General features: G+C 52.9%; 1 protein-coding gene across 1 annotated transcript; it reads left to right on the plus strand.

The window, feature by feature from the left end:
• Positions 1-855: 855 nt before the first annotated feature.
• On the plus strand, positions 856-10,557 carry MPO (myeloperoxidase). Its single transcript, XM_081272778.1, has 13 exons — positions 856-943; positions 1,083-1,176; positions 1,509-1,684; positions 1,896-2,019; positions 2,108-2,237; positions 2,320-2,526; positions 3,403-3,721; positions 5,546-5,706; positions 6,955-7,210; positions 7,694-7,864; positions 8,698-8,935; positions 9,683-9,893; positions 10,465-10,557. The coding sequence occupies exons 1-12, from the start codon at positions 868-870 to the stop codon at positions 9,885-9,887; spliced, it is 2,157 nt and encodes a 718-aa protein (XP_081128904.1). The 5' UTR covers positions 856-867; the 3' UTR covers positions 9,888-9,893; positions 10,465-10,557.
• Positions 10,558-11,838: the final 1,281 nt, after the last annotated feature.

An 11,838-nucleotide genomic window follows, 5' to 3' on the forward strand; every position in this document is an offset into this window, starting at 1 on the left:
CAAAGCCAGCCTGGGAAACTTAGCAAGAGCCTATCTTTTAAAAAACTATTATTTAAAAAAAAAAAAAATATATATATATATTTAGTTACACACACACAAACACACACACATATATTTATTTAGTTGTTGATCGATCTTTAATTAATTAATTAATTATTTTTTCAAAATAATTTTTAGTTGTTGATGTACCTTTATTTTTTATTTATTATTTATATGGGGTGCTGAGGTGCAAACCCAGTGCCTCACATGTGCTAGGTAAGCACTCTGCCACTGAGCCACACACCAGCCCTTAATTTATTTATTTATATGCGGTGCTGAGAATCAAATTCACATGTGCTAGCAAGCACTCTACCACTGAGCCACAACCCCAGCCCAAGAGTCTATCTTAAAATAAAAAATAAAATAAAAGTGGGCTGGGGGTATAGCTCAGTGATAGAGTGCTTACCTAACATGTACGAGGCTCTCACTCCCAACACTATAGGGGAAAAAAAATCTGGGGGCAACTCTGGTCCCTTCTTTTGTCCTTCTCCCCCATTTCAAGGGCCTCTGTGCACCAACCCCAATGGGGGAGGAGAGAGTTCAGTCTCTTGGGATAGACCTCCCTCTGCCCTGCCCCGCCTCCACCTTAGAGAACATAAAGGCCAAGATTCAGAGAGAGGAGTTACCAATGTCAGATCAGCTGTGGAGTTGAGGTCCTTGGGGGCTGGTGACTACAGCTGGCAAGGGGGTGAAGGTGCTGTGGACCCTCTCTCAAGGAGGCCTGGCTTTGCCCATACCAGGCCCTTTGAGATGGGGCTGGAGGGTGAGGGGATGAGAGGCCTGGGAGTGGAGGTGGGGCTCTTATTGGTTGGGGGTCTCATTGCAGAGATGAAGCTGCTCCTGACTCTAGCAGGGCTCCTGGCCATTCTGCCCATGTCCCAAGCCTCTGACAATGCCACTTCAGGTAACAGTTCAAAAAGAAGGGTAAGGTGTTCCAGGGGTGAGTCCCAGGGACTCCTTGTTCTCAGCACATGCCTCCTAGGTTCTGAGGCCTGATGGGGCCGTTGGTCCATTCCTGACTTTGTGATCCTTGCTCTGGTCAGTCCTCCTGGGAGAGGTGGAGACCTCAGTGGTGCTGACCTGCATGGAGGAGGCCAAGCGACTTGTGGACAAAGCCTACAAGGAGCGGCGGGAAAGGTGGGGTGTGGAGCACTGCTCAGCTCTGAGCAAAGCTGTCCCAGGCCTTTCAGGGAAAGAGTGGGCAGCAGGGAGTTTGTGCAGGGAGGTGAGGAGTATGGTGGGGGGGAGCTGGGCTGTCTGTCCTTGGGTTTCTGGGTGCAAGAACATCTTGAAAGCCACCCTTGCCATGGACTTGTTACCGTCTGGACACCCACATCCATATCATTTTTATCAAAAGAAACCTCTTCCTGCCTGCAAGTCTATCTACATTGTCCTGCCTATCCACCCCTGGGAAAGGGCTCTGCTGAGTGTCTCTGTACCCCTTCTTCGGTCCCCCCTTTTCCATGCAGCATCAAGCAGAGGCTTCGCAGTGGCTCTGCCAGTCCCATGGAACTCTTATCCTACTTCAAGCAGCCAGTAGCAGGCACCAGGACGGCTGTGAGGGCTGCAGACTATCTGCATGTGGCTCTAGACCTGTTGAAGAGGAAGCTTCAGCCCCTGTGTCCAGGGCCTTTCAATGTCACAGGTACTGCCCCCTCTCCCACCTCCACTAGGATCTCTCCTAGTAACCCTCGCCAGGTCCTGTGATCCCCACAAGTCCTCCCTCTAAGGAGTCTCAGAGGCGTCTGAGCATCCCCTTCACTTCTCAGCCTGTGCCCCACTAGGGTATTCAGGGCTCCTCCGCCTCAGAAGAGGAAATGGGGGCTTGGTTCCCACATCCTGCTTCTCCCTTGCAGATGTGCTGACACCTGCTCAACTGAATCTGCTGTCCAAGTCAAGCGGCTGTGCTTACCAGGACGTGAGGGTGACATGCCCTAAACAGGACACATATCGCACCATCACCGGGCAGTGCAACAACAGGTGCAGCCCCAGGGCGGGACTCTGGGAGGGTTGGGTCAGGCCAGAGGAGCCAGCCACTTGGCTTTAGCGACCCTGCGCTTTTCTGCAGACGCAGCCCCACGCTTGGGGCCTCCAACCGCGCCTTTGCACGCTGGCTGCCAGCGGAGTACGAGGACGGCTTCTCGCTGCCTTTCGGCTGGACTCCAGGGGTCAAGCGCGGTGGCTTCCCCGTGCCCTTGGTGAGTGCCTGGTGAGCGCCTGGTGGGCAGAAGGGGAGGCCCAGTCTGGTGCGGCGCCCCCTAACGCCCGGGTGTCCCGCAGGCTCGCGCGGTCTCCAACGCCATCGTGCGCTTCCCCACGGAGCAGCTGACCAGGGACCAGCAGCGGTCGCTCTTGTTCATGCAGTGGGGCCAGTTTCTGGACCACGACCTTGACTTCACCCCAGAGCCTGCAGCTCGGGCCTCCTTCATTAGTGGCCTCAACTGTGAGACCAGCTGCCTGCAGCAGCCACCCTGCTTCCCGCTCAAGGTGCTGCCTTCCTCCCACCCACTGTTGGCTGTGGGTGGAGAGGGGACATTGCTCCCGGAAGCGGCCACCTTCCAGCTTTCTTTTCTCAGCCCCTGAGGAGGCAAGGGCTGCTTCCTTGTGTCATCCAGACCCTGTGCCTGTCCTGGCTCTGCCCAGTCCCCTCCTCAGGACCAACTGTCAGCCAGGGCATCTCCTCTGTTTACTGAGTCCCCCAGGCCAAGGGAGAGAGCAGTGGTTCTGCCCTGGCTAACAGGACTCCTGTTGGTGGAATTACTGCCCATTCGTGAGGCTGCAAAAGAGTTCTGGGATGAGGACCTCTGGTGTCTCTCAGACCTCCCAGCATAGATGCCCTGTGCACAGTCTTGTTTTTTCCCCCTCCCCCCTGGCCTTTCCCCATCCCCACATCACAGAGAGCAGAGAGTTTGGGGGGTGGGGTGGAGCTCCCAGAGAAGTCCTATGGAGTCACAGGCTGAATAGGGAGGGAAGAGGAGAGAAAGAAGAGAGTCTGAGAGGGAGGAAGAGGAACGGGGCCAGAGCGACAGGAAAGGGACAAGGAAAAGGAGAAAGGAAAGAAACATGAGACAGAATAAGAGCGTAGGGACCATGTCCAGAGAAGAGGGGAGAGAGGAGAGAGAGGGGAGATTTAGTGAGAAGGGGTCAGAGAACTGGCACTGCCTACCCCTGGGGGGTGTCCCACATTCCCAGTTCAGTGTTCCGGGCCACTCCTGAATCTCAGAGGCACTCTGCTGGTGGAACTTCAGACTGATCCCGCTGGGGCCTTGAGAGACCACCTGAAGATTCAGGGGGCCAGAGGTCCAAAGGTTAGATTCTCTTGCACGGTCCCTCAAGAACCCACCTAGCCTCTCTGTGCTGCAGATTCCACCTAATGACCCCCGCATCAAGAACCAACGTGACTGCATCCCTTTCTTCCGCTCCTGCCCGGCTTGTCCTGGGAGCAACATCACCATCCGCAACCAGATCAATGCGCTCACCTCCTTTGTGGACGCCAGCATGGTGTACGGCAGCGAGGACCCCTTGGCCATGAAGCTGCGCAACCTGACCAACCAGCTGGGGCTGCTGGCTGTCAACACCCGCTTCCAAGATAATGGCAGGGCCTTGCTGCCCTTCGACAACTTGCATGATGATCCCTGTCTCCTCACCAACCGCTCTGTGCAAATCCCTTGCTTCCTGGCAGGTCAGCTCTCGGGTGGCATAAGAGGTGTTCCCTGCAGGAGCTATAGTCAGCCTGTTTGTGAGCAGCGGGTGGGTCTGTAGTGGGAGACACTGTCTTCACCAACTTCAGGGTCATCAGTCTAGCTGCCTTGGTCACAAGTTGGATGGAGACACAGGGATGTCCAAGGAGCCTCTCTCACTTTTTCTGTTTCTCTTTTCACCTCTGGACTCTGGAAGAGAGGAGAGTTGATTCCCTTAAGGACAGAGAGCACAGTGGTGTGTCCATACCCTGTCCAATATGAAGCCGATAGCCATAGGTGGCTATTTTAATTTTAATTATTTTAAATTCAATGAAATTAAAAAAAAAAAAAGCTTTTCGGCTACACTAGCCACATATCAAGTGCTCAGTAGCCTCATGGGCTAGTGGCTCCCCTAACTGGGCAGCACAGAGGTAGATGGTTTTCACATCTCAGAAAGTTCTAGTTGAGAGTGCTACTGCCTACATTGATTACCCATAATTATAGAGGGTGGGATTTCAATTTTAAACACCTGAGGGTTTGCAGGTAGGGTTGGGACAGTGATGGTGGTCATGCCCAGAAATTTTCCAGTGTATTTTTTAAAAAATATATATTCGTTGGAGTTGGATACAATACCTTTATTTATTTGTTTATTTTTATGTGGTGTTGAGGATGGAACCCAGCACCTTGCACATGCTAGTGAGCACTCTACCACTGAGCCACAACCCCAGCCCCATCCAGTGTGTTCTAATGAAAATCCAATGGTGGGTTGAGGGCTCTTTCCTCCTGTTGCTTCCCCCTTCTCCTGGTGGCTTCTGGTGATCTCTTCCTGGGCTCCTGGGAGAAGAATCAAGGTCAGTGCCCAAGTGATCTTTCTCCTGAGGAAGGGGCCACCCTTCTTGCTAGTGAAGCAAGAGCAATGGTCCTCAGGGATGACAAGATGTATGTCCCAGTCCTGGATCACCATGACCTCTCACTGCTCACCGGATGGAGAAATCGCTCTCAGAGAGTATCCTTTCCTCCTAGAATTTCCTTTCTAGAGTTGGCAAGAGCAGAAGCCTGTGTCCTGCTGAAATGGCCCTGACCTTAGCCCTTCCAGAGAAAGTTTTGGGGCAGACTAGTGGAACCAGGGGGTCTTGCTTAGTTTTCTTGAACAGAATTCCAGGCTACACCAGTCTACACTCCACCCATCCCATGCCCTAGCCCACCCTGAAGCAGGCTGCAAAATTGGCATGTCACAGGGTGATGCTGTCAACTCTGTTCCAATGGTAGTGTTCCTCTAGGGTTCTGTGTTCAGGAGGCTTCTGAGGTTGCTTGCATTCAATGTTAGCAAGAGTGCTGTGATCGTTAGTGGTGTCTGACACAAGCATGGAAACAGTTTGTGCCAACATGCACGTTACTTTTTGACTTTCCTTGAATCAGGAGAACCAGCTAACTAGGTAGCATCATGGATCTTACACTTGGTACCAGGCACGGTGCTACACCCCAGAATACCTCTTATGCCAGGGGTCGATGGGAGGGAGGATGAGATGCAAAAAGGCACAAGCCTTGGGCCCAGTCTTGGAAGAGCTCCCAGTTTCAGCTAGGGTAGTCATGTGTTGGATCCGAGGTCTTACTAAGCATCTCTGGCTAGCCGTGTCCCTAACAGGAGAAAAAGCTATTATGGTGGACAAGGGCATCAGAGGAGGACCCATATAGAAGTATAAACTCAGCCCTGGGGGGAAGAGATGGGTGGAGAGGAGGGTAAGTAGGAGACAGGGAGTTTCAGTGGAGCAAATCTTTTCTGGGATGAAGGTCTCAGGAATGACAGTGGCTTTTGCCTCCTTAAGGGGACACCCGCTCCAGTGAGATGCCTGAACTCACCTCCATGCACACCCTCTTTGTTCGAGAGCATAACCGGCTGGCCACACGGCTCAAGAGCCTCAATCCCAGGTGGAGTGGAGAGAAGCTCTACCAGGAAGCCCGGAAAATCGTGGGGGCCATGGTCCAGGTAGGCTGTCCTGAGTGTCACATTGACTTGGGATCCAGGTTTACCTCTGTGACAGCCTAGCTGTGTGATCTTGGGCAATTTGCTAACTCTCCTAAGCTTTGGATTCTTCATCCATGATGCCATTTGGATTAAAGGACCTACTGCAAACACCTGGCAGATGTGAAATGCTTGGCAAAGGCTACTTCCCTTCCCCCACTTCCTGCCTTGCTTCCCTCTTTGCTGTGGGCCTGGGAATGGTGTTGGGAGAATCCACAGGGGAGGTCTCTGATGCCCAGCAGCAGTTCAGTGGACATTTCTCTCTTCCTCTGTTTCATTGTCACTCTTGGCTCCTTTATCTACTCTCCTCTTCTTTTTGGCCATTGTTACCCAACCAAACTCCTTGGCCTCATTTAACCCTGGGGCAGTGTTCCTGCTTCTCTCTCCAACTTTTGATGCTCCAATGCCCATCCCTTTTCTTCCCAAGAAGCATGTGCATGCTCGTGAGAGAGCACACGCATGTACACACACACACTCACACACACTTCTGGATTCTGGATAGGGAGAGCATTGCAGATGCTGAGGGTGAATATTCAATTTGTACTAAGAACACACGTGGGATTCGTGTCAGCTTTGGGGGAAATTCTAGAGTCTAGAGTCTAAAGTGAGATTATTCCACATTTTGCATTTTTCTTTTCACTGGGGGAAATTCTAGAGAAGCCTTCATTTCTTTCTGCCTCTCTTTTTTCCACAAACCTATCTACTGAACCCTACCGTGGGCCAAGCATTTGCTGTCAGTGTAAGTAATTTTAATTTCTCTGTCTTTCAAGGAATTATCATGAGATAACGGGAGAAATGAGACATTACTAACTCAGGGCAAGGGAGTTAATGCAAGGTCTAACAAAGCTCCTTGTTATTTAACCTTCTAAAACACACACACACACACACACACACACACACACACACATATATAAAATTATCCTATATAATTATCTCTAATTTACAATTGAGGCTCAAAGAAGTAAGTAAATGGCCCAAGGTCATAGAGCCAGCAAACAGCAGAGCTCTGCTTATGCTCCTTAGTGCCACTCTGAGGTGTTGGATGTGTGCAGCCTTCTTCTCTAACCCCCTGTCCCCACCTGGACTGAATCAGTACTGTGGGATTCATTGCACTGACCTAGATGGATAGGAGCGATCACCCAAGCCTGAAGCAGGTGGACACTGCAGTGACCAGTGAGTGGAGAGACTGTTCCAAGTGACTTTTTTTTTTAGATCATCACTTACCGAGATTACCTGCCCCTGGTGCTGGGGCCAGCGGCCATGAGGAAGTACCTACCCAGGTATCGCTGCTACAACGAGTCGGTGGACCCGCGCATCTCCAACGTCTTCACCAATGCCTTCCGCTATGGCCACACCCTCATCCAACCCTTCATGTTCCGCCTGGACAGTCGGTATCGGCCCATGGAGCCCAATCCCCGAGTTCCACTCAGCAGGGTCTTTTTTGCCAGTTGGAGGGTGGTGCTGGAAGGTGAGTGGGACTTGGACCAGCAGAGAGGGTGCTGGCAGCTGCGGGTGGGAGAGGTGGGCTGGGGTGCAGGGAGCTAGGGCAAGGGGAGCTCTTTCTTTCCTTTTTGGGGGATCTAGTCTGATCTTCCATTCTCAGTGCACCTGACTCTACCTCCAGATCCAAGAATAAAGAGTGAGGGTGGAGATAGTTCTCAGACAGTTGGCTCTTTCCTATGTGTTGGGACTCTGTGAGTCAGGAGGCCAGGGAAGGGATACATCCCAACCTTGTAAACCTGAATGACATCATCCCCTGAGCCCTATATGTCCCTGGGGTCATGTAGTGCCCAGTGAGAACCTGCCCAGTGGGGCCACCTTGGCACCAAGTGTTGCCTATGCCTGTCCCTCTTCTCCAATCCCCTGACCCCACCTGGCCTTGCTCTGGCTGCAGTCTGATCTTTGATACTGAGCTAACCCTTTCTCTCAACCTTGCTCCTCTTGCCTTCAGGGGGCATTGACCCCATCCTCCGGGGCCTCATGGCCACCCCTGCCAAGCTGAATCGCCAGAACCAAATTGTGGTGGATGAAATTCGGGAACGATTGTTTGAGCAGGTCATGAGGATCGGGCTGGACCTGCCCGCTCTGAACATGCAGCGCAGTAGGGACCACGGCCTCCCAGGTGAGGGGCTGCAGGAGTCTCCCTGGCCACCTGCAGCCCTCATCCTACCACCCAGGGAGGCTACAACTCCCCTTCCCACTCGGGGCCCTGCCCTTTCCATGCCCTGAGCTGACCAAAGCTTCCCTCACCCTACACTTTGTCCTCAGGAAGTCATCTGAGGTCAGGCACCTCCCTCTCCCTGGACCCCTCTGATCAAACTCTAGCTTCTCCCAGGCTCCTTTGCACGTTCCAACCTGCAGGAGCAGCGGCTGCAACAGTAACTCACAGTGTGAAAATCTGTCTCCACCATCATTTCATTTTGACCTGTTGTTCATGAACTTGGAGGGGAAGAGATTGGTACTTCTGCATGACTGATGAGGAAACTGAGGCATAGAGACAGTCAAAATCTGGCTAGGTTCTCTAGCCAAATCAGTGACAGATCACGAACTTGGACCCAGATCAGCCTGACCCCAAAGTCTGTGCATGGGTTATGGGTGGCCTGTGTGGCTGAGCCTTTGAGACGCCCTTTACCCATCATGGGTCAGAGATAGACACAATGGGTTGCTCCAGGGGACAGTGAGATGCCCTGTTCTTGGACCTGGCAGGAGTTATGGCAGTTTGGTGTTTGCCTTAGGGTGGGAGAGCAAAGGTGAGACAATGAGGGTCTGGGGAGGCCTAGCTGTCCCCCTTGTCCTGAGTCAAGGGGTCAGGGCTCCCTCTATGGCCTTGGGATGTGGAGAAGTTGGGTTTTCTGGGTTAATGGCATACATCTGAATCCTCCCTGCTGTCCCAGTGTCCTCCCCACCTTGTAGCAGGTGGACCATCCAGAGCCCACTGCCCCCTCTCCCATACAGGGTACAATGCCTGGAGGCGCTTCTGTGGGCTCCCGCAGCCCAGCACAGTGGGTGAGCTGGGCACGGTGATGAAGAACCTAGACCTGGCAAGGAAGCTAATGGCACAGTATGGCACGCCCAATAACATTGACATCTGGATGGGTGGCGTGGCTGAGCCCCTGGAGCCCAACGGCCGTGTGGGCCAGCTCCTCGCCTGCCTCATTGGCACCCAGTTCAGGAAGCTCCGGGATGGAGATCGGTGAGGAGGTGTTGCAGCAGCTAAGGCTGGCTGGGTGGGTGGCCACGAGCCTATCTTTGAACCTGTCAGGGGCCCCAATTTCCTCCTGTCAAGTTAAGGGCTGCAAAGAGTCACTGATTTCCCTCTGTGTCTCAGGGAGCCTCCAGGTCATCTTTAATGTGTCCTGAGCCTGTAGGGGTGCAGCAGGGAGGAAACTGGAGTCCTGATTTCAAAAGAAGGAAGACAGAAAAAAAATGCCATTCTTACTACTTCTTTGGATTTCTCTGTGCAACTATGGAGATGTCAATCACCATCAAATAGTCCCAGCATAGCTTTCCCATGGCTTCCCTTTGTGTCATTTCATCGTGGTCCTGACACCTTCATGTCCAGTTCTTACCTGGTCCATATTGCACCTTTGGGAATGTTAGAAAGTGTCCCCATTCCCCCATCACTCCTGTGGATGCAGCCCTGGGCACAGGACTTCATGAAGGAGGGTGGGCTCTGCTCCCCCCCTTCTAGCATGAATGGTGTCCTGGAGGCTGCTGGGCTGGGGCCAGAGCAGGCAACAGGCAGCTGGGCTTCACTCCGTTTTGTGAGTGGGAGACCCCTAGTCCTCCCTGTACTGAAAATCCCGTTTCTCAAGGGTCTGGAGCTCTCCTGAGCCTCAGGGTCGAGTCTTTCATCCAGGGAGCACTTCAAACTAGGCGACACCCTCCAGCCCAGAATATGCCAGCCTCAGGCACAATGTCTATGGATGCCCCCGTGTAGGTTTTGGTGGGAGAACAAGAATGTGTTCAGCAAGAGGCAACGGCAGGCCCTGGCCAAGATCTCCTTGCCCCGAATCATCTGTGACAACACAGGCATCACTACCGTGTCCAGGAACAACATCTTCATGTCCAACTCATTCCCCCGCGACTTTGTCAACTGCAGTTCTCTCCCTGCGTTGGACCTGACTTCCTGGAGGGAGGCCTAGAGCTGGGTAAGAGCCTACTCCAATGAGGGGTAAGCCTGGGCTGGCTGATTGGAATGCCAGAGAGCTCCCTTCCCTAGGTGAGCCCAACCCCGTTCTGGGGTAATGATGTCCGTCTCATTCCATCATTTTTCCTACCCCCATACTTCCTACCCACCTCTTCCTCCCCTTTGCCCAATCTGAAATTCCTCTACTCGTCCCAAGCCCCCCACCCATTATGGATTATTAGTATCTACTTATCAGAGAAAACATTCAGCCTTGGTTTGGGGGGATTGGCTTGCTTCATTTAGCATGATATTCTCCAACTCTATCCATTTACCACAAATGCTCTAATTCTTCATTCATTGAGCACCTGCTATATGCCAAGCACTGTACTAGGCATGCGAAACAGAGACAAGAAAGGCAGATACCATTTTTTCCCTCAAGAAGTTTTGTCCTCCATAGCAGAGGTGAACCAGCCTCCTCTGGAGGACCGAGCCTTTAGCAGTGGGCTGTGCAGTTGAGTGATGGCTCAGGGCAGCTAGGTTCGGTCCATAGCTTTCCTTTTCCTATCTTACTCTGTTCTCTTGCTTATTCACAGGAGCCTTCCTGGAGAGGAAGGAGGGGCTGTTGACCTTTCTGTACCATTTGTTTGTACCTGATGTTTATAATAATAAACTGTCACTGCTGGTGATCTCCCCTCTGTCTGTGTCTGGGAAGGATCTGGAGCCCCAGCAGGAGGCCCATTCTTGGCCCTAAATTGGAGCCAGTGTGGTCGGTGCCTCGGGTCTGGTTTTCTGATCAGCTGGGAGGGCACCAGGGAGTCCTCTGGCCAATCCATACCTGGAGGGCAGTCAGTTCTTAGAAGTCTTGGGGCCAGGCCAGGCTGAGCAGGTCCTGGTCCCTCACCTTCCACCTCTGCCACCTGTGGAACAGGAACACAGTCCCCAAGCCCTGATGTTCATTCATTATTCTGGCAAATGTTTACTACATGCTCCAACTGTGTCAGGTGCTGGGAAACAGAGGGGATACAGCCCTGTCCTGTTGGGGAGAAGGAACAGAGGGCTGGCAGGAAGACCCTCCCCAGATGACAGGGCACCTCTGGGTCCTGCATCCTACAACCTGGGACAGTGATTCAGAGGCCATCGAGATTTCCAATCACCAGGCCCCTAGAGCAAGGACAGCAGATGGCTGGGTCTGGAGGACAGGGCCAGTGCTGGGGGAGAGGAGGCATCCCCCACCCCAGGATCTGGACCCCCGTATCCGATTGGTGGAGCCCCTCTCCTGCCCTTCTGTCTTTCCACATATAGGGAGGGGTACCTGCTACTGGAAGCCAAAGGTATATGGGATGATGGGGCTTAGTGTACTTGTGGGCCCCCCCCCCCCCAAGTGAAGCCAGGCCCTCACTGTGGTGAGTGGCAGGATGAATACCAGTCACCTCCATGTCACTGATGAAGAGAGGGCTGTGTGGAGAGGGGAAGTGGACATCAGTCAGGCCCTCAGCCCAGGTCTTCTGCCCTGGGCTCTTCCCACAGGACAGATGAGTGTCTCCTACTCCTACCTGTCAGTCACCTGGGCTGACCTTCCTTTGGAGGGCCATTTTTTTTTTTAAAAGGATGTATGAATATGCACTGGGTAGCAGCTCAAGGAATGTTCTGGAATTGCCCGTTCAGAGTCTTGACAGGCTCTAAGGACTGCACAGGAAGAAGACGGTATTTCCCAGAGGGTAATGAGAAATGAATTCTAGCTGCAGGGAAACCCAGGCTTGGTTTCCCTTCCTGTTTTGTCCCTGTAACCCCTCCCCCACCACATCCCCCTCCTGAGGCCTTCTTCTGCTACTCCGTGGCCATTGCTTCATGTCCCCAGGAGCCCCCTGCGGCCTCCCTTCTTTGAGAGTTCTTGGAAATCCCACCCAATCACTCCTCTCACCCCCCACACCCATGCACAAGACAGTGTAGGGCCAGCCACTCTGGAC

Source organism: Spermophilus citellus (genome assembly GCF_964194105.1).
Source record: "Spermophilus citellus genome assembly, chromosome: 17".
Taxonomy (NCBI): Eukaryota; Metazoa; Chordata; class Mammalia; order Rodentia; family Sciuridae; genus Spermophilus; species Spermophilus citellus.